At 33.2% G+C, this 22,752-nt stretch overlaps 1 protein-coding gene across 1 annotated transcript in view; it reads right to left on the bottom strand.

Moving 5' to 3' along the window:
* The window catches only part of LOC130446646 (N-acetylgalactosamine kinase), a 35,565-nt gene extending 15,872 nt beyond the window's left edge, over positions 1 to 19,693 (bottom strand). The window contains exons 1-4 of the mRNA XM_056783015.1: positions 19,530 to 19,693; positions 16,944 to 17,111; positions 16,642 to 16,843; positions 5,597 to 5,705 (exon numbers count right to left, since the gene is read on the bottom strand). Coding sequence (XP_056638993.1) covers positions 5,597 to 5,705; positions 16,642 to 16,843; positions 16,944 to 17,111; positions 19,530 to 19,654 — 604 coding nt within the window. The 5' untranslated portion in view covers positions 19,655 to 19,693. The remainder of the gene's footprint in view (positions 1 to 5,596; positions 5,706 to 16,641; positions 16,844 to 16,943; positions 17,112 to 19,529) is intronic.
* Between the last annotated feature and the right edge of the window lie 3,059 nt (positions 19,694 to 22,752).

The following is a 22,752-nucleotide window of genomic DNA, read 5'->3' as shown; positions in this document are numbered from 1 at the left end:
ATCAGCTGCACGGTTTTTAATCTTTTTAGCAGATATTTCCCTTTAGATGACCCAATCAAACAGCAATTTTTACTATGTCAACTTAACCGAAATTTACTATATCGTGACTGTTAAACCATGTTTTATCTAGATAAATTATATGTCTATTAGAACTTCGGTAGTCTTTTATCTGAGGCAAATAATATTGTCGCCATCGAACGATCCTTGACGATTCGGTTATTGCCATCCGTTTATTCAGTTTTTTGTGATTAAAACCACCTGCTGACAAAACTTGACGCAATGTTTCTAAAATGGTATAATTGTATTCTGGATAATCTGCTACCTTTTGCAGTATTTCTTCTAAATCGTAAAAAAAACGGTTTTGCAAAATAATCCTTTACAAAAAATTATGGTAATTATACACTTTCGCGGTCACCTGGTTTTTTGGTTAGGTTAGGTTAGGTTAGGTTGGCTATAGTAAATCGAAAAATGGATGGATTTTAATGATCTTGGTCTCAAAATGTTCCATTTTACGGCGGATTATATAGAATATAGTACGAAACTATTCACCAAAATTGATTGTTTTTCATCGATTTCATTTTAAGCTGAAAAAATCATTCTTTTTGGATTTTTTTTAATTGTTTATTAATTTATGTAGAATACAAAAAAAATATAAGAACTTTATCTGATAATGAGATAATTTTTTGTAAAGGATTATTTTGCAAAACCGTTTTTTTTACGATTTAAAACAGTAAAACTATGAGAAATTTTCATTCCAGCTATTTCTACTATTTTTTTTATAAATCCGCCGTAAAATGGAACATTTTGAGACCAAGATCATTAAAATCCATCCATTTTTCGATTTTCTAGAGCCAAAACACCAGGTGACCGATCGTGAAAGTGTATAATTACCGAAAATTTTATGGACAGAGCTAGATAATTATATATTACATAATATAAAAATAAAAAATAATGATTGGATTCAATATTAGTAATTATAATGTATATAATATCTTACATCACGAATTGAATTATTACAGTCTCTAGAGTGGTAAATTATAGAATTCAGCCACATAATAAGATCTTTCAAGTAGAAATGCCTTTGTCAAATCTCTAAAGTTATCAAAAGTTTTTGCCATTATTATTTCAGAACCTAGCTGATTGAATAATTTTTTCGCACTGAATATAAGGGAATTTTTCACCAGATCAGAATATAGTCATGGTAAGGATGCATGGGTCTCTCAGTTGAGTTGTGGAAGTGTTTGCGAATCAAACAAACAGATTCTAAAATGAATAGATCGGGGACAGATAGAATTTTGTGTTTTTTAAAATAGAATTCACAATGCGTTCTACTACTCGAACCATAAATACATCGAAGGGCTCTTTTTTGTAATCTGAAGATAGATGCAAACTACAAGAACCCCAGTACGAATAGTAAGTTGTTAAAGCAGTACGAGAATTAAGCTGTTCAGACACAGATTTAATGGCAAATGTTAATTTTGTTGTCAGGATTTCTATATGTACAGACCATTGAAAGTCACCGTAAATATGTAGAAACCAAGAAATTTGATCGTATCAAGTCATTGTTGAGTTTTAGAGGTTTTAAAGCTCCTTTATAGGATAAAACTAGAGTTTTTTCAGTGTTTACACAGAGACACCGTTTGCATGAGACCAGGACTTAATAGTTATGGGATTATTCCCATGGTCGAATGTAGAGCTGGTATATCTGGACCACTCCAGTGAATTGACCAATGATTCGTAGGTCTGCGAGATCATTGATGAAAATCAAAAAAAGAACTGGACCCAAAACTGAGCCCCGTGGCACACAACTGCCAATTGGCAATTTACTTCAAACTTTACCATTAGCTCGAATTAATATTCAAGTTTATTAATAAGAATTTTATGATCAACACAATCGAAGGCTTTAGCGAAATCACAAAAAACCGAAGCCGTATAAAATTTATTTTTAAGTGAGAATAGAAAACAAAGCGTCATTAGTGCATTTATTAGGTAGGAAACCAAATTGTTGAGCTGTCAGGATTTTAAAAGAAAAAGTAATAGACGGCTTTTCATTAATCGTTCAATTAGATCTTTTCATATATTTATGTTTCTAAAAGTTCTTAATAAGAAAATATTTTGATAAAGACTTGAAGAAAAGTCGAAACGTCAAATTTTATCTTTCTTTCGAAAATTATTGAAAAAACTAATTTTAAAACAAAAGAAACCTAAAATCAAGAACTATTAGAAACATAAATATAGGAAAAGGCCTAAAAAATGAGAAAATATTTTGATAAAGATTTGAAGAAAAGTTGAAACGTAAAATTTTAACTTTCGAAAATTATTAAAAAAACTAATTTAAAACAGAAGACACCTAAAATTAGGAACATTTACAAACAAAAACTATTTCTTTCAATGACTTTAGGTTATAGTTAGACTATAAACCGGAATCATGGAACACTAACATCCAATATGATAATGTAATTCACGTTAAACTAGTTTTAGAACCCATAATAAAATGAACTATAAAATTTCACAGATATACCCCCAATAAAACTCTCTAACGAACCGATAAATACGAAACATTATGTAAGTACTACCACAAGCATGAACTATTGATCATCCTGGATATTAACTTCAGTTTAACAGCTCGTAATAAACTAAATAATGTCAAGAATTTTGCTGCCATTGTCAATTTTTTCAACAGGATTTTCCGTGAAAAAGTACAATAATAAAAAGGGTGGATAGTTGAAAAATATTTAAACAAAAGGTGGTTAGGTTGTCCGCCTTGTATGAGGGTCATTTTGGGGGTCTTACATTCGTAGCTGTCATTGGATAGGATAACTATCAGCGTGAAAAAAAGACGGCTAGCGTCAATTGCTTCTCGACGAAGCGAGTCTCCATCGCAAGAGCCAGAACCCGAAGAAAAACTGCAGGTGGCCATTCCCACTTTTGATTTTAAAAATCGATGTTTATTTTGTAAAAGGCTTAAAATGCCATGTCTTTGGGGATGACTCGTCCCAATACTAATGACCCTCCCTTTGTCAAGACCCTGGATCTGCCCTTGAAGGTGCTTGATGTCTTGAAGATGGTACATACAAGTAGTAGGAGTGCACTGAAAGTGTACAATGTTGATGCATTCTGGAAGACAACTGCATTGGATGTAGCAGGCTAATGGGAACAAGTATTTTCTAGTAATCATCGACTACTTCACGAAATGTCCCGAATATGTATTCATCGTCTGGGAAATAATTAATTGAGATTTGTGGTGGTTTTAAGTTGTATAAATTCTTGTAAAAACTTTAAATTCATAGGATTCAATATCCAAAGGTCACTTTGAATATTGAATCTATTGATTATATCATCCCTTTATAAAAATTTAATTGATACATGCTGTTTGTTTAAATTTGTATTTCAGATTTACCTTTTTATTATCGGTACATGTATTTTTTAGAGGAATACAATATTTCTATATAAAAAATTTTAGTAAGCATCTCGAGTACAGCAAACATTGATCTCAAATAGACCGTTCATATTATATCCAAGATTTACTGCGATTTAGAGTATTACGATTTGCAATATAAAATACCCGTATTCACTAAGCCATTCTTCATTACGCTTCGGAGGGCAGTTGATCTTTATAATAGTGAACATTCCAGGGACAAATTTACGCCGAATGGGCTTCCACTTTCCTCGTGCATTAACACGAACGTTCGTCAGCGCAAATCACTGGGTCAGTGTAGAATCTACAGGACGTATCACGGGCTTCCCAACGTTGGTTTTTTGTCTTTTATCGCTTTTAATAAAATAGAAAAGTCCTTATGTATTCGAAAATTGTTCGACATTGATAATAAAATTTTAAAATGAGTTCATCAAACTGCACTCACTGTGGCAGAATATTTTATAATGTACAGTACAACGACAACCCTTTATTAATATACGAGGGCTGTTCTTTTCCCAGCCTCCGATAGGCTATAAATAAAAGACAAGTTCGTATAAAACGATAATTTTATTACCAAAAGATTGGTACACCAAAGAGATTGAAACATTTGTCAAATCTGTGGACAAGCTTTTCAATACAATGGTGAATCTGCGGTTTACTTTAACCATTCTGCCCACTCGTTGAACTAGGTCATCCGAAACGACAGATTTGCATCCTTGGCCCCCTTCATCATGTACATTCACGCACAACACCATCACTCATGAAGTTTTCGCCATACACACGACTCATTCTCCGATGGGTTTCTGCAGCATTATGGCCTTCAGCCTGTAGAAAACGAATCACACTTTACACGCAATTTACACTTGGAGGGAGCATCAATATTGGCGAATATGGTTACGTGGCTGTAGCACAACGCCAACTGACGCCTGCATATCAACAATAGCAGAGTGTGTAGTACGAGAGCCTTGCAGTCACCTACAGTGCTTTCTTCTGCTCGCGTCTGCACGGAGCGATCGGAGGTTGAAAAAAAACACGGCCCTCGTATTTTAACCACCTTCTATTCCTCTAGTCCACGGTAATAATTTTGTGAAATTGTTGCTACGGGTATCTGAGAAAATTATTTATGAAGGGGATATTTTTGGATATAAACCTGTTCTGGTATAATGTGAAATATTTTGCTACGAGGCGATTCGGGACTTGATGCAAATTCGAGGGTGAGTGGATGACGTGAAAATAATGGTGTAATATAAAACAAAATTTCTCATACGTCCCTTTGTTTCTGAGTTTTGAGATGGAAATGAAACATCGGCAACTTTCAACATAGTCTTTAATAAAATCACCATCAGTGAAAGGTTTTGATCTTGATTTCAGAGCATCTTCGCTCTCTGAATTAGCTTTAGTAAACATCGATTGTTGACCTTGAAGTTTAGATTTTAAAGATGACAATGTATCGATTCTTATTGTGGTTTACCTCTCCATTCTAAGAAAAAATATGCAATTTTCCGCTTAGACTGAAAAACTCTTCCCTCACTATCAACTTTTTTGTGACATTATGTCAAAATCGTAACGGTTATGGAGCTCGACACAACAATTATAGATATCGCACGCGCACGGCACAAATAAATGCACAATAACTTCACAATCACTACTTCGCAGTACAATTAAAATCATTCTCCAACTGTATCGCTTCGATTACTCGACTCTACTGACTCACGTCGAGCCGACACACTCGTTTTATATGGTTAAGGAAGACTCTAGACTCGAAGCGCGTGAAATATTCTATCGTTTTCACTTGCTGCTAAAAAATGGCGATACTGTCTTTTTCTCTCGCTTGTCTAGGAACGCGCTGCCATTGAAATTACTTATAAATATCTGTAGACTTGAGAGTACAAGTATTTAAAACATCCGTAGAGGAATCGATTGAAGTCTAAAAGCTCTAAAAAACACGATCCTTCTTTCTGTGACACATTGCGATCGCGGGCCTTATTGGTACGGCCCCGGGGGCCGAAAGTGGCCCGCATCTTTGACATGACTGCTTTAGACAGTAGTGTAGAATTATTTATTCCGTCAACCACGCCATGAGAAAATTTGTTCATGTTTCAGCATTATTTTCACGTCATCTACTCACTTCCGTATTTTTTACATCAAGTCCCGGAACACCCTGTATATTTATCTTACCTTCATTTGCTAAGAATGCAATAGCTTGATCCATACCTCCTCCTTGTGTTCCTATATAACGCTCACAATCTGCACAAAGATTTGCCATCTTTTCTTTGGATATAGATAACTGAACAATAAAAGGGTATGTAAATATAATTGTAGAGTATACATACATTCAATTATACAGATTAAACATAGATAATTTATGGTTAAAGTACCACATTAAGAATTAGTTATTATTATATTAGAATTAGATTGAGAATTGTGACGTGTTCTAATTTAAGAATTAGATTAAGATAGCGTACAGTGAAATCCTTATTATTCAACCCTTTTAACTAAAATAAAAGACTAACTAATAAATTGTCTAACACAGTTTTTGAAATTCCCTGTTTAAATTGTGATAAAAAATACATTGGTCATTGTAAGAGGTCACTAACCAATCTAATAACCTTTTACAAAAATGAAAGCAAATTATAACCCAATAGATGTTCTTTAGCATCACATGTTTTTCTATGAAAGTCATTATTAATGTGCCAAACTTATCGAGTGTTTAACTGTGTCTAATTTCTTCTCAACACTTTAACCATATCACCGGTCTCTGAGACCGAACGGGAAATTTGGCTCTTCGAGATTGGCATCCCTGACGGTTCATCCCGCTCAGTAGATCTCCAGCAGTTTTCCGCTAATTGTTATTTGTAACCTTCAATTTTTATGTGGATTTTTTTGAAAAAAAAGTTTGTCGCAAATATCACCCTGTATAATACGCGTATGCAGTTGAGACTGTTGAGTAAGTTAGAGGTTAATCGATTGATGCCATAAAGACGTCGATCTTTTTCATAGTTTTAGATTTATTCATTTTTATACACAGGGATGACAACAATATTCCGAAAATTTTTCGGTTTTGCGCAAAAATATTGAAAATATGGGTTCCTATTAAAAGTATGTGAAAAATAATCAGATATCATGTATTCGTCGTCGGAGATTTCCATAAACGTATCAGTTTTTGAATCGGACACGTGGTTTTTCCGAAAATCCAATTTTCATGGATTTTTCCGAATTTTCCCTTCGTCATAATGTTTTTTCTGAAAATTGACAACTTTTTGGAATTCCCATATCATTTAACCCCCATGTGCAAAATTTGGTCAAAACGTTCTTTCTCCATGTTCATTTTGAATTGTGGAATTCCATTCCAAAAGCTCAAATTCAAAGCTTTATAACTCGCCTTGTATAATCACGAATGAGCAGATATATTTTTTTATTATAGATCTCCTTTCGATTCACCAATAATAAAACGCCCCAATTATAAAAGTGTAAATATTATTAAATTTTTTGGTTTTATTTTTAAGAAAATAAATGTATCCCTATTTACACCCTGTATAATTTCTACAACCGGAGTTTTGGAGAAATTTAATGGGAATTATTATCTACAAGTATATTTTCTGTATCCAAATTCGTTGGAAAGACTTGTTTAACTATTCTTAGTAACACGCTATATTTATTTGAAAAATTCTATGCAATGAATTCTCGGCCCGTTTCATAATTTTCAGCCGAATTGAGTTCTCATGAATATGCATTGTTATTATACATATTAAGGGTAAAACGAGAAGAATATATTTTTTTTCAGACAATATCATCATTAAGCTTCCGTATTCTGTATATTTTTACATTAATATTCCATAGACGTGGAACATATAATTTTCAAGGGGTATATTTTACAAAAAATTTGAAAACTTAATTTGAATAAAATTCAAATATTATGGACATTGTAATGGAAAAATTAAAACGAGACGTATTTTTATACGAGGATATCAATTTTGGAGCCATTTTGTCAAAATTGTCATAGTTAAGAAAAAAAAAATATTTTGTAAAAATTCTTCAAGTGAAGTATGAGAAAAACATTTTTGTTCAAAATCGATTAAATAATGAAAATTTTCATCGCCCAGTTACTCCTAATTCGGATTTTTGTTGAAATCGCAAGTAGCTTACTATTTTTTAAACGACGAAAACCAAAATTTTTTTTATCCATGTCATTGGATTTTTCATCCTCAAAAACCTCGTATCCTAGATTTTCAGCCAAATCGCAGAACAAAATTTAACGACCCTTCCTCAGCCGGTCCTGATGACATTTCTAGCCCATACAACCAGTTTTTGGGGATAGTGGGTATGGGATTCACGCATTCAACGAGGATTGTTACGTGACCAGTATCTACGATTATGCCGTTAATTCAAAAAGTGACCTCATCGCAAAACATAATATTACTTAAAATATTTGTGTATCAAATCGTCATCTAACAACTCTTGAACCAACGTTACTTTAAATGGAATTTATTATCACGTGAAATTTTCATTACGTTTGCGAAATAGTTCGCTAGATATTTGTCTAGTACTCAAGTGTGGATCGTTTTCTAACAAGACTCAAACATCTAAAGCCGGGTCCAGACTATGTAATAAAACAAGTTATATAACTTGTTATAAAATAGCAGAGACATCCAGACTAAGTAAATTGTATTGTAAATGACCTCAAACGTAGAGGACGTCATTTTGGCAGCAGCGGATTGTGTGATTTCATGTAGCCGACGAGTAAAATCTAAACGGAGATTTTGGGTACGACCATCGTTGAGATCTAGAGGAACATATAGTGGAACAACTCTTTTGAAGGATCTAGCAATGGATGACATAAACCCATTGACGGGGGACATTAAATGTGATGGTAGTTTCAAAAATTTCCTAAGGATGACAAGTTCTGATTTCGAATGTGTACCTGATAAATCAAATCGGCCATAAAATAGGCAAAAAAGATTGGCGATTACGTTGAGATTCTTAGCAAATGTAGATTCCTACCAAAGTTTGAACTATTTATTCAAATTTTCTAAGCAGAGTATTTCGAATATATATATAATCTACCAGAAGTGTGCGACGCTCTCATCTACTGTTTGAGCGACAAAATCAAAGTAAGTACATAGGATTTTTTAAACCTCTTTATTCATTCAATTGGAAATAGAACAGATCAGGACATTTATAAATTCAGAAGCATTTGTGCGAAGCTTAATTCCTTTAATTTAATTGAGTATCATTGTCAATTTGAATTGATGAAGTAGCGGATATATTTGTAGCGGACGTCATGGTAGATGACCCAGGTCTATTTTATGAATGGGTATCAGTGTCTATTGTAATTGGTGAAAGTGGAGTAGATGCAGGTTTATCGGACGACGGACTAGTAGATGGCTAAGGTGCTTTCTCCGCTCGGTAGAGAGCATTATTTATTTCATATTTCGCGAGGACTAGAATCGACTTGCTTTTGAGATTCCGCAATATCCAGGCTACATATTCACCGTACACATCGAAGTCATCTCGTTTTTTCACGTTACCGGATAGTTGTTTTATTACCGCGTAACTTCTTCAGATTTCGCATCTAAAATTTTTCTCTTGTTGCTTTTTGTGGTAACAATGGTTTTTTTCACAATTTTTTGTTGATATTTTTCTGTATCACTTTGCATTTCTGGATGTGACTGGTTGCCGTTCTTCCTAAAAGATAAAAAAACTGTAAAGCAATTTTTTAGGTGCCTTAATATCAAGAAGAATGGCTACAGATGTTGAATTACCCTCACTGTTGTGGTAGTATGGATAGAAGAGATCACATATGTTTACAAGCTCCAATGAACACTTGAAGCGACTATTTCAACCATTTTGCAGCATAGTGCTTTTAGCTATAGTTGACGCTAACGATTGTTTTACTTATGTAGGGACGTTTGTCTGATGGCGGAGTATATTCTAACACAACATTTAAACAGCCACTTGAAACATTTTCCTTGAATTTCCCACCAATGAAAGTATTACCGAAAAGAACATCACCATCGCCGTTCGTATTTCTAGCCGATGAGGCATTTGCTTTGCAATTGCATATTATGACACCCTTCCCAGGCACTCAACAGAAAGGTTCACAGGGACGAATTTACAATTACAGACAGATAGTAGAGCTAGGCGTGTAGTCGAAAATTCATTTGGAATTTTATCTGTCATGTTCAGGGTGTTACGAAAACCAATACTTCTTGAGCCCGAAAGAGCAGAAAAGATAGTTTAAGCATACTGTTATCTCCACAATTTTCTCAGGAAAGGTCAGTCATCTTCATCCTACTGTCCACCAGGTACTTTCTATTCAGAAGACACGTTTACCGGGGAACTAAGACCAGGTACATGGAGAGTCGAAGGTCAGCTAAATGGGACTTTGCTAAGACTCATTAGAATTCCTAGAAAACCCAGTGTGCTAGGCAAGGAAATACGAAAAGAATTATCTTCGTTCATTACCAGTGAGGAGGGAAAAGTGCCGTGGCAGAATAATTACTGACTTCAAATTGATAATAAATTTGAAATGTGGAGTACTTACCTCTCGACTTAACTCTGCTGTTTTGTTGTCACTTTGTTCGAGAGATAGACCAATTTCAGTAGAATGTCGTGGCTCATTTTTGTCTTTTAAGAATAAAAGCATTTTGAAAAAAATATATTTTGTTCTAAACGGAGCATCAGCTCCATCGCCACTCCTCCCTTTTTACAATAAGCATACGCATTTTTTTTCAACTTCAATCGAATTTGTTTTCAATTCTGCCCCTAGTTCTGTGCACGCGTCGTGTTTTTTATTCCTGTTTTTGAAATCTAAGAAGGTAGGATCCCATAAAACACGTTGCTCGCGAAAAGAGTGGTGAGTTCTTTCGACCATTCCATCGCGTCAAAACAGTATGTGCAATGCGATAGTTCTGACAATACTAAATTTAATCGCCGATTCGTTGGCTGGCTGGCGCTGCAGAAAATGTTTAATAACACAAGTGTGGACAAGTTGCGGCGTGTTATATAACAAAGTTATATAACTTTCTTTGATCTTTACCGACACCCAACGGATAACATGAAATTTGCTATATAGCAAAAAAAATGTTGTATAACATTGTGATATATAACTTTTTCTCTTGAATTTCTCTAACAAGTTATAAAACTTTGCTATATAACATGTTTTGTTACATAGTCTTGACCCGGTTTAAAGATTTCTTTTCAGTTGATGCAGTTTTTCCGCGCCCTGATTTGGATAAATCTTTTACTGCACCAGTTTCGTTATACTTTTTTATTAATTCACTGACAATAGTTGTTATGGAATTTCGGTTAGGATATAAATTATTAAATTATTGTTGACTTCTATGCCTATCACCATAATATAATTAAAATATCAATTCTTTTTCAGATAAACGATCCATTATGACTTCCAATAAACAATAAATAATTTGTTACTGAAGCAGTAAGTACCACCTAAATTCCGAAATTATGGCATTTAAATATAGGGAACATTAGATGAAAAATAATCAGTATTTCTAAAGGATTTCGAAATTCGAATTTTTAAAAATCGTATCGAGATAACTGAGACGTTCCATACATAAAAGTCACTGTATATAACAACATTTTCAATAAACAATCGCTTACTACAAAATATGTTTTTTCAGTATTTTCCATCGGATTATTCACGAAAAATTTTGTTTGCATTCGACGTGAAAAAACTGTTGAATACCCAGATAGTGAACTTGCGGCAATCTTTAAAGCTTTTGTTATATTTTCTTAAAACAGAAAAGTGTGTTCGCAATCCTGTAATGTTACGATTAATATACTAGTAAATTATTTTTCCTAAAATAACTAGGAATTTAGCTCCTAGTCTATAATCGCCCGCAGATATACTAAAATCTAATTTCACTAAAAGATTAATGGTCTGCTTGTCACTTCCAGATACATTGTTTCGCTTCTAGTGTATTATAGAGATGTTCTGAATATCGGGTTTGTGCTTTATGTATAATGAGGTGTCCGTAAATCGAATTGGCGGTTATCAGACCTTGACGTAATTTCATTGAACCATAACACGGATCAACCAAAAAAAAATTTTTTCGCATGGCGTTTATTTATTATATTCCGATTATATAGAAAATAGAATAGGTGATGGTAATTATTTAGAATTGGGGCTCTAGGCTAAAATATGAGGGTACAAATAGTAAATTTAAGGCGGGGGAGACATATTATTTCGATTATTTTAGACATTACATATGATAAATCAATGAAACCTAACCTAACCAAGATGGTAATTATTTAGAATTGGTTAGGTTAGGTTTCATTGATTTATCATATGTAATGTCTAAAATAATCGAAATAATATGTCTCCCCCGCCTTAAATTTACTATTTGTACCCTCAGAAACAACCCCAAATGCGTGAAAAATTTTTTGAAACGATTTTTGCCTAGAGTCCCAATTATTAATAATTACCTAGGTAATGTCATTTGAGTACCTGGCCATAAAAATAAGCGCAGACCAGAACAGAATAAATGAAGTAAAAGGACAAGCAAACAACATTATCTGGAATAATACCAGTATGAACAAAAGTAGGGCAAAAGTTAAAATATACAAAACCTGCGTTAGAACCATATTGACATGTGCTATAGAGCGGACAACAAAAGAACGAACAACAGAAATGAAAATACTCAGAAATATATGCGAGTACAATCTAAGAGACAGAAAGAGAAACACAGATATAAGACACGAATGTGAGGTGGAAGACATAGTCAGATGTGTCGTAGACGTAGAAGAGCTTGGAACGAATACGTGGACAGAATGACCACAGAAAGATTAGAAAAGATCACACGAGACGGTGAACCAGGAACACGACGACCTTTAGGAAGACCTCCAACAATATGGATGGATTCATGGACATCAACATCTCAAGGATGACAAGCTGGAAACTACAGGCCTACAATACATTGAAGAAAGAAGAAGAAGAAGATTATATAAGCATATACATAAAGAGAAATGTGATTAGAATTTAAAAATATTTGCTTTTTAAGAACTTTCTGTGATTTGACAACGTTTGATTTTTGTTCCCAATCAATATCGACTTTCGCGTGCTATTGGTGTAGAAAGAGAAGTGAGAGGGCGTGCGGGCAGTGTTTCTTGCATCGCTCGTTATATACGACATTTGATGTTTGAATATTATAAAAAAATAACGTTTATATCATTTTTCACTATACCAATTTGTGCAAAATGGATTAAGACACATTAATGAAGCTCCGAGTTCAAATTTAATTAAAATATGGGTTAAGCGTTTTGAAGGGATCGGTTCCACGTTTAAACCTCCAACAAATTTCGTCCAAGAACGTCTAGGACCACAGACAATATTGAAAGGATCGCGACTAAGTTTACAGCGAATTTTGAAGTTGGATCTTAAACTGCATCCTTATAAGCTCCAGTTAACACAGGAATTAAAAGATACCGACTTTAGAGCAAGGTTAGCATTTGCTGAAGAAATGCTTAGTCGATTTTCCACTTTTGACATATGCTATAGAGCCGTGAACCGACGAAATTGTCGTTATTGGATCGAAAAAAATCCAAAAATGAAACATCAAAAACCACTGCATAATCCGAAAGTAACGGTATGGGCAGCAATCTCAAGGAAAGGAATTATTGGTCCTTTCTTTTTTGAAGATTCAGATGTAAGAGGAAGATTTGACTCCAAATCTTGCAAGATCGACAGTTCCAGTTCCAATAAGACGTAGAGATCTGTCACACATCATATGACTGTAAGGCGGGGCTGTGAGACAGATGTTTCCTGCAAGACTAATTTCCAAAAGAGGTGGTATCCCTTGGCCCCCACATAGCCCTGTCTTGACGCATTTTCATTTTTTTCTGTGGGGACACCTCAAACATCAAGTTTATATAAACAATAAACAATAAACCGAGGAACATCAGTCAGATAAAGGAAAATATCCGCCAGGAAATGGCAGCAATCATTATTGACAAGAGTTTTCACAAATCTTCGAGAGGGCCGTCATTTAGATGATGTTATTTTAAAAAAATAAACTTCATTCAATTACCTAACCATCATATCTTGTATTTCATAAATACCTTTTCTATTTATTTTGTTATCCTATACTTAATAAATGCACGTTCTATTGCGCCACCCTGTATTTGTGGCCAATTTATTAAAGTGAGAGAGAAAAAGTATGAGTTAAGTACAATTCGAAGATTCGCTTACTTTAACTTACCAATCAAAAATCAATACCTAATATTCAAAACGATGATGTGTCTACAATATTTCATAAAATTTATCGCCAGAAGTAGAATTCCATGTGAAGAAATTTACCCGAAATACGATCCGGAGGACGATTTCGACGAAACATCGTATACGTGATGTCCTCAAGTATAGAAAGTTTAATAAGAAAACAAGGAGCTTGCCTCAAGTATCTACCGAGCAGCATACCGGGTATGTTATTGGTATTCGATTTCAAAGAATCCAAAGGTTAATCACTATAATCAATTCGACGACATATACATAGTTTTTTTAAATTTTTAGTATGATCTCATTCGATATGTTGAATAATATACCGTTGGGACTTCTGACTAAACAAAAAATGATGACGATCAACGAAATTGTTCACAGTAAATTATTTTTACATCCTCAATGTCGTAAAATATTGTTGCCCATTATAACCGAAAACTTTATTTATCACTAAAGAAGAGGTAAGTAACGTTAGCTGCATAAACCCGCTTTTACTTGTAGGTTGGTACCAAGGTGAAAAAAGAGCAATGAAGTTTAAAATGACGAGAATTTGGAGGGAACCTAGTGATCATTACACTGATTGTTATTTTTGTATTGTGAATCCACTCAGAGGTAAAAATTCCTAGAATACGACCTACAATCCACTTCGGTTCCAATACTATATGAAGAAGAAAATCCTGTGCCAGCTGCGCCATTGTTGGAAAAGCAACTACTCTCTCAAGGCAACCCGCAATTATGAAGTTCATCTGTATCCGTATATTCTGAATTGGTTTTTGAATCTAAATCAAAAATACCACACCTCATCCACTCTCAAGATCTCAATGACTTAATAAGAGACTTAAATCTTCCAAAAAATCGCAAGTTGAAACAATGGAATTCAATTAAATCTGATGTTCGAATATCTGTTTTTGCCATGACGGACGAAAGGTCTATTCGAAGAAATCGGTTTTCCATGTCACACATCTGAATGGTGTCTTTTTATTGACAGTTCAACCAAAAGTCTGATAGCTGCTCTACTTCACAATGTAAGCAAATTTCCATCGATTCCATTAGCACATAACTTACATCCCAAAGATGCTATTAACAGCAATTAAATATATGGAATAAGAGTGGGAAATTATTGGTGATTTCAAGATGGTGTATTGTTTGACAGGAATGTAAGGTGGTTATACTACTAAACACTGCCATTATCTATGCCTGTGGGATAAAAGAAATGATCACTACCGATAGAAACATTGCCCAGCAATTATCGATCTCAAAACTATATTGAAGCCACCATTGCATATTAAATTTGGTCTTATTCAATCAAATATTTGAAAAGTTTTTTTCCAAAGTTCTCAGAAGCGAAAATTAAAGCTAGAATCTTCATTGGCACTCAATTAAAAAAAATGATGAATTGTGATATTTTTGAGGAGTTACTAAGCAATAAAAAGAAAAAATCCTGGATCAGTTTTAAGGTTTTCCTGAAAACCATAAAGCCGACAAGTACGAGGAGCTGATCACTGACATGATCACGAATTTTTTTATCATGGAATTTAGATAAATCTAGATTAATTTAAAGATAAGACGGGAGTTTATTCCTGGAACTATGTTCTTTAGTTATAACTACTGAAGTTTTACAGATCAGGCACGAAGAAATTGTTTAACATCTGCATATAACGCTCTGAATTCACTGTAACTGCGTTTATCATCTTCAATGGGCCACCATCAAAGCAACAGGAGTTTGTCCAAAGAAAATAGATCCGTCGATGTTACCCTGGACAACCTTGGTTGACAATCTCGAAAAAATATTTAGTCAATTTTCAGAAATTAGATATTTGGTCAAATTTCTCAATAATTTACACTACCAGGTCAAAAACCTAGACTATAATTCATAATCGTCACACACGGCAAAAAAGCTGACAGATCAGCAGGCATTGGAAAAATTCATGGTTAGAACTGAGGAGTCAGTTCCAGTATAAACAAACCATTGATTCTTCACATGCATAGTTAGGCCAAAGATAACCTATACATCAAAGTTGTGGTGGACAAAGACACAGCAAATGAGGATTATAAGGCAATTAAGTAACAAACAAGAACTAGCCTGCCTATATGTCATAGAGACCATAAAAACTATTTTGATAACTGCAATAGACGTCTGACTGAATCCTTCGCTTGTACTCATTTTTCTACGGGGCGATGCCAGATATGGTACCTATTATAAGAAACTAATCACAGATTCAAAAGCGAGAATGAAATGAGGTAATTTTTTAAAGCAACAGTCAAAGCTGTCATACCAAATTCAAAATAACTGTACCAGTTAGGGAAAACTGGAAGAAATGTGCAGCCGTACAGGTGGAAGCTACCACTCATACGAACGACACAAAGACGTCGGAAGTTGTAGGGGCAGGAACTACAACAACTAAGAGCTGTCTCAGTAAGAACGCCATAATTTTCTAAGCGGAAAACCACCACCATAAGGAACAAATTAAAAGATGTTGGTCAATTATCTTTATAGGCGCCCGAAATTGTCAATATCGGTTGGACCAGAGCAGCAATGCAACATCAATAACTAAAGTAGTACAAATTTAGTTTATGGTGAAGGAATTCTTCATATCAAAGACAAAAAAAACAGTTTATTATACAATCACCATAATTCACGTCTGACCTGCTAAGTAAAGACAATAATCCTCTGAAGCTGTCGTGGATCTGTTAATGAGGCACTGTTAACTCAATACACATGTGAAATTAATCGACGAAAAGTTTTTATAAAGTTTATGTAAATGAAAGAAAAAAATTGTAGATCATATTCTGTTACACTCTGAATCTCTTATTTACTAATTAACATGATGGTCAAATTGTAATGAAAAACCCTGAGCATAATCTGAAAAAACATTCTACACTAAAATTGTTTTATAAAAGTAATATGTTAAAGAATCATACAGATATTAAATTTGTACACAGTTTAAATCACAAATGATGCTCTCGATAAATTAAAAAACACACTCACCTTGTGAGAATGAGCTGTTGCCAAAGCGGCTGCGCTAACCAAAGCGCTGCTACTAGAAAGTCCAGCACTTTGTGGCACATTACCGCTTACTACAACTTTCATTCCTGTTAAATTTACATCGTTCGGCAAAATATCTAAGATACCTTTGACACCACAAAGATAATACTGATACCAATGAGGCACTTTTTCCTTAATATTAATCCTGAAATGTATGTCAACTTAAAATTAAGCTGTAACATGGAAACCAATATATAAAGAGGCCCTAAGGGAAACAAATCTTAAAAAACTACAAAAAAACTTACTCTATGTTATCAATAGAACATTCATAATTCTCAAATTTTGGATCAGTATTATGTAAGTGTAACATCTTATCAGTATCTATAGAAACAGCCAATAAAACATCTTGATCTAATGCCATTGGGCATACCGAATATCCGCAATAGTCTATATGTTCTCCTATTAAGTTCACCCTAAAAAGTAGAAATTGATATTGAGCTCAGCGATATTAGCGCCTCATGTAAAAATTTCGATTCACTAATTCTCCATCTGAATAATAAGAGATTGTTCATAAGAAGACACTTGGTCTTATTAATTGGTCAGTGCTAGAAAATGTTTTATTAAAGAGTATTGAAAAATATAACACTACTAAGAAACAATATAGACGGAGGTAGTTGTCTAAAGAGACCTTTTTAGATTTATAGAATATTTTTCTTGTCTTCTTACAAAAGAAGTGTATTAATTGAATCAAACTGAATAATAAGAAAATATCGTCACAAACCACGTACGGGCTAGCGCATACATACAACTTTTAGTTGAACAACTGTTTCTTTGTGTATCATATGTTTAAAAGAATATATTAAAACGCACATATTGTCAACTCGATAGTTGCTAGACAAAAAAGTCAAAAAGTTTTATCGATTTGCTTTTGATTTATGACTATAGACCAAACCCTCAATTTCTATTGTATTGATGTGCACAGATCATTGACTAAACAATCAAAGTTGTAGGCTAACCCACTAAATTTTTCTTCATTCCAATTTTTTTTATGTAAGCAGCACGATTCTTGACAGTACACAGTTAAATTAGAAATGTTTAATTATGTTTCAATACCTCCTGTAATTATTTTCAATAAATAATTACAATTTATGATAATTTTCTTCAGAATGACTCTTTATGGCAAACGGTTTCCTTAGCATGTACAACAATATAAAAATTTACATATCTCCTAAATCACAAATTTAATCGAATTAAACAAAAAGTTTTTTGTTGTTAAAAAAATCGATTGAAAAATTCATTTTTGCTATCTTTGGATTGTACAGTTTATCCTTGTAAAAGTTAGATTATTAACTATTGGACATGAGCCGTCTCTGGCCTTCAGATAGTAGTGTAGAATTATTTATTCCATCAACACATAACCATCCATCATAAATCCATAATGTTCACATGTATCATTTAGAAAATATAGGAAGAATTTTTTTATGTCTGCATTACTTTCACGTCATCTACTCACTCCAGAATTTTTTGCATCAAGTCCCAAAACACTCTGTATGCACAGCCTCATTGTACAAATAATATAATATTTCCTGATAAAGCCAAGCTTTTGTTTAATGGTACAGTTAATCGCCATAATTGTAGATATAAAGTTATGTGGAAACATACAACATGAATGCCTTTGCAAACTAATGTTAACAGACTCAAGTATTTAGATGTGGTAAAAAATCAAAAAGATCCTGTATTGAGAAATGATATCAATTTTAATATTTGGTTTGGTGTTGATGTTATAAATTAATTCAAATTTCGAGGCCAAATGGATTTAAAGATGCACACTAAAGTGTGCTCAGTTTTCTGGTTCATCCTATTCTTCTAAGGTTATCTAAAATCACTGTGTACAAGGCAATAAGTACTAGATAATCATAAAATAGAATACTTTAAAAGCATTCACTTAATTCCATATCAGCTTTTTGTAAATAACTTGGATAATGTCAAATAAAAAAAAATAGAACATCAAATTAAACAAAATTATTTGGTATTTTGAGAAAAATGTATCCATAAATTATTTTATTTCCAAAAACTGTGGGATAAGTTGGAATTATGTGGCAATGAACAGTTGTATTTATAATTTAAGTAGACTATGAAAAACTTAAAATATGTAAAGAATATACCATTCGAAAAGATATATTGATAGGCTATCTTGGAGTAACAGTGCACCCTTTGTAGGTACATCTAATCGAGTTTTGCAGATGGCCTGAATTATTTGAAGAAACTACTTAAAATTTTTCACATCTCTCTTATAAATCAAAAGATCAGCAAGTTACCTTTATTTCATGAACACATTGTATTAAGTTGACAAAACTACAAACAAAATATGGGGATTTTGTTTATTGAACTACAAAGTAATGTCTAAACTTCTATGTAAAAATTATCAATGAATGCTGAAACATCTCTAAGTTTCAATTACTGGAAATTTAGCTATCAAGAATCCTTTCAATTTTCTAATATTGTTCTAACAAGTATGGACACAGACACAAGTATTTTCAAAAAGTCCTTGTTCAAGAAAAACTAACTGTAGATTTTTCAGAAAAAAAATTAATTGAAGATATGTCACAACGACATCCACTTAGTCTTTAAATAAAAATTACAAGTTAATTCATTCAATCGTTCAAATTGGTACAACCAATATAAATTAGTATTCTAATTCAAACATCATTCGTTAGATAATAATTATCGATATATCCACGTATGCTGTATTATTTTCGATATCATAGATTCCTAAACGAGAAAACTTTTATTTAAACTTTGAAAATTGTATTTCTCTTCTTTTTAATATTATGTTAATGTAAATACAAGTACCTACAGGTACAGAAATACATTAGTTGAAAAGAAATTACCTTCCAGGAACACGTACAAAAAACTTTGGTTTTACTTGATACAAATTTGTGAATAATTCTATCAATTGCATATATTGACAGCTTTTTACAGATAACGTACAAATGGGAACACTTTCACAATTCATTTTTTTTCACAGATGTACCAAAAAACAAATTACACAAATAAAAACAATTACTACTACTTATTACTTAAAATAATTAAACTTATAGGTTAATTTCTTCTTCTCGCCAAAGTTTCATATGGCCTCTAATTTTACACAAGATTACCCATGTAGGATCAACATCATATATTTATAAAAAAAAGAGTCAAAAGACAACATGTACTGGGTGATCAATTTAGAACGGCCGTCAACCATATCTCAGGAATAGATTATATTACTCTCCAGGAGAAAAAAATTATATAATAAAAGTGGACACGAGAAAACACGTGAAAATTATTTTCAGAATATCAGTTTCTCCAACTAGAAAGCGTATTTGAAAATATGAAATTAAGGAAGCAGAATTTGAAATTCACCCAACTAAGTGGCACTTTATACACGATAATCGAATTCTTCAACAAATTTTGCGCTTTTTTCATTAGGTCTATTTCTTCATATAAGAGGTGGGGGAGCGTGGGTCCCTTTTTATGAAAACATACCTGTAAGCCCATTTCTACTTAGCTGATTTTCATAAACACTTAATGTTGTTCGAAGAGCTATTGTTTAGCAATACAGAACATATAAATATTAAGCATTTTTATAAGCAACGTAATTGCAAGAGGAAGTTGTTTCATATATTCTAGATATTGTTATTTCTCTTGTAAAATTTAAATGGAAGTATAAAAGTTCAAGTAAGTCTTTTAAAAAGAAACTAAATTAACATTAAAATAGCGAAAACCGCATGTAAATATCTTTTTACTATCCCGAGATATCTGTAAACGTAAATATTTGTAAACGGCTAGAATTTTTCTTCAAACGTCTATTAGGCTGATTCACCGGAACGGAAAATAAAAATTTATTCTAGATGGAAAGTTCTCACATTGGCTTACCTGCAGTTATTTAAACTATTCTCATAATCATCTTATTCTGACCGCTAGATGACGTCATCTTAATGTAATCCCACCAAGTCCCGCCACTGCTAATCGCAGACTGTCTGGCAGGAATATTTCGAAGAAATTGTGTACATACAGCTTCGGCCAATAGAAATTCATTTATGTTTACGATTCGATGTTTTGATTGGTAAACATTGGAGATGATTAGTCTACGTGGACTGAAGATTTGTAAGATATTCACCGGGAGTAAACATTATTTTTCATTTCATAATTTTGTATAAGTGCCGTGCATATTTATGAAATATTGATTGTTCCTCGTATAAGTGTCTTCTGCAATTGATATTGGAAGACCTATAATAACGTTGATATGTCAATTTTCTGGCGAAGAAGCTGCCAGATATCTTTGTCTTCTATTTCATACGCTTTCACACTTTGAGAGAATGTGTATAGAGGTTTCGTTCTATGCGCAACAGAATCTTTAGGCTGCATTATCTGCTTAGTCTTCTCTTAATTTCTTCAAACCTAAAATCAATATTTATCAAGAAAAATATATATTGAGGTCTAAGAAGTATAAAGAAGTTTCTGTAACACAAAAAAATGCAGTATGCTCTTTACACAGCCGTTACATGTGTGGAAATTTAAAGGTTTACATTAAACTTACCTAAGTCTTTGAGAGGCTGTCATCTTCGTTCATATACTCTGACAGGGATTTGTGGCTTGTGTTGATACTGTTCAAAATGTGCTTCAGAAGCTAATGACCAGTAACCGTACTCAGGAGTTTTCGTTTTACAGAAGTAGGACCATTGAGATTTGGCGGCTGAAGGTCATCGCAGATACCTCATCTTTTTTGTATGGGTTCAAAAAATATCCTTTTACCTTTCCTGGTTTATGCAGACTGCAAGGTATCTTATTTCTTGTTTAGTTACTACACGTGTGTTCTTCACTTCTATGGTTACCTGCCTAACTGTCCAATGGTCGACCATGAAAACAGCTTCAGTCATTTCTTCCTCGAATTCTAGATTAATTTCTTTAATATACTCCAATATTCTATGTAGTGTAGTATCAGGGTTACCAGTAATTTTTCTGATGTTTCGGTGTCCACTCCTACAACATCATCAGCACAACCAATAAGAGTGACTTTACGCAGCATTGCCAGATTGAGTATTTTGACATAATAGACTCCCACAGGGCTGGACCTACGTTACATCCTTGTGATACTCCACATTTGATTTACATGTCCAGTCGAGTATTTTGGAAAATTCTACCAGGTTCGTTATTTCCTCGCTAAGTCATGCCTTCATAAGATGTTCAAGAAGCTTTCCTATACAATCAAGCAAACACAGAGGTCTGTAGGATTTTGTATTTGTTACTGATTTTTGAGACTTCTCTAGTAGTACTAGCCTCGCTTCCTTCCATATTTTTGGGAACTCACCCTTGAGAAGCCGACGGTTGATAAGCAAACTTGTCGAATCTCAGGTGAAATCCCGTCCGGTCCTGGTGTTTTTTTAAGTTTTATTTTACTACATATTTTTTTTAACTCTTCAGAAATATACAGGGGTATATTGTTTATCGCAATAATTGATGGATTCCAACTTATGTTCCGTGCTTTGGGACAAAGCTTATTAAACACATTTGATTACTAAATAAACAATATATTTAAAATAATTACTGAGAGTAATGCAAATTCAATTTATATTAATAAAAAACAGAAGTAATAATTTTCGATTTTGTTATGTATTGTATTCCCCATAAAATAAGAGGGTTTTTGGTAGTAAAAATGAAGAGCACTTTGGATTTTATTATAATTTATTTTTCATAGTCAAAATATAATAATTATAACCCTCATAATATGATAAGCAAAATTGGACACACTATTATTTGGAAAATGCAAAAACTCAAAAAAATATTACACTGATTAAACTTGAAGCAATAAAATTAGGAAAAATCAGATGGTTCGTGAAAAGTAAAGATTTTTACAATAAAAACGAGTTCCCAAAAAAAATTGCAGAAATCTTTTCGAAAAAATTGTGCAAGAGAAGTTGATGTTTTTCGAAAAAATTTTCCTGTCACCACAAGAAACTTGAACAGCTAAATATCATAGTACTTGTCTATACAATGTTATCAGCCGGGCTTTCTATTACACTGATTGTTATATTTGATATAATACATAAAGAAATTATTAATATTCATTAT

Source organism: Diorhabda sublineata, chromosome 7, assembly GCF_026230105.1.
Source record: "Diorhabda sublineata isolate icDioSubl1.1 chromosome 7, icDioSubl1.1, whole genome shotgun sequence".
NCBI lineage: Eukaryota > Metazoa > Arthropoda > Insecta > Coleoptera > Chrysomelidae > Diorhabda > Diorhabda sublineata.
Note: the sequence above shows the minus strand (reverse complement) of the source record. Positions and strands in the feature narration are given on the sequence as shown.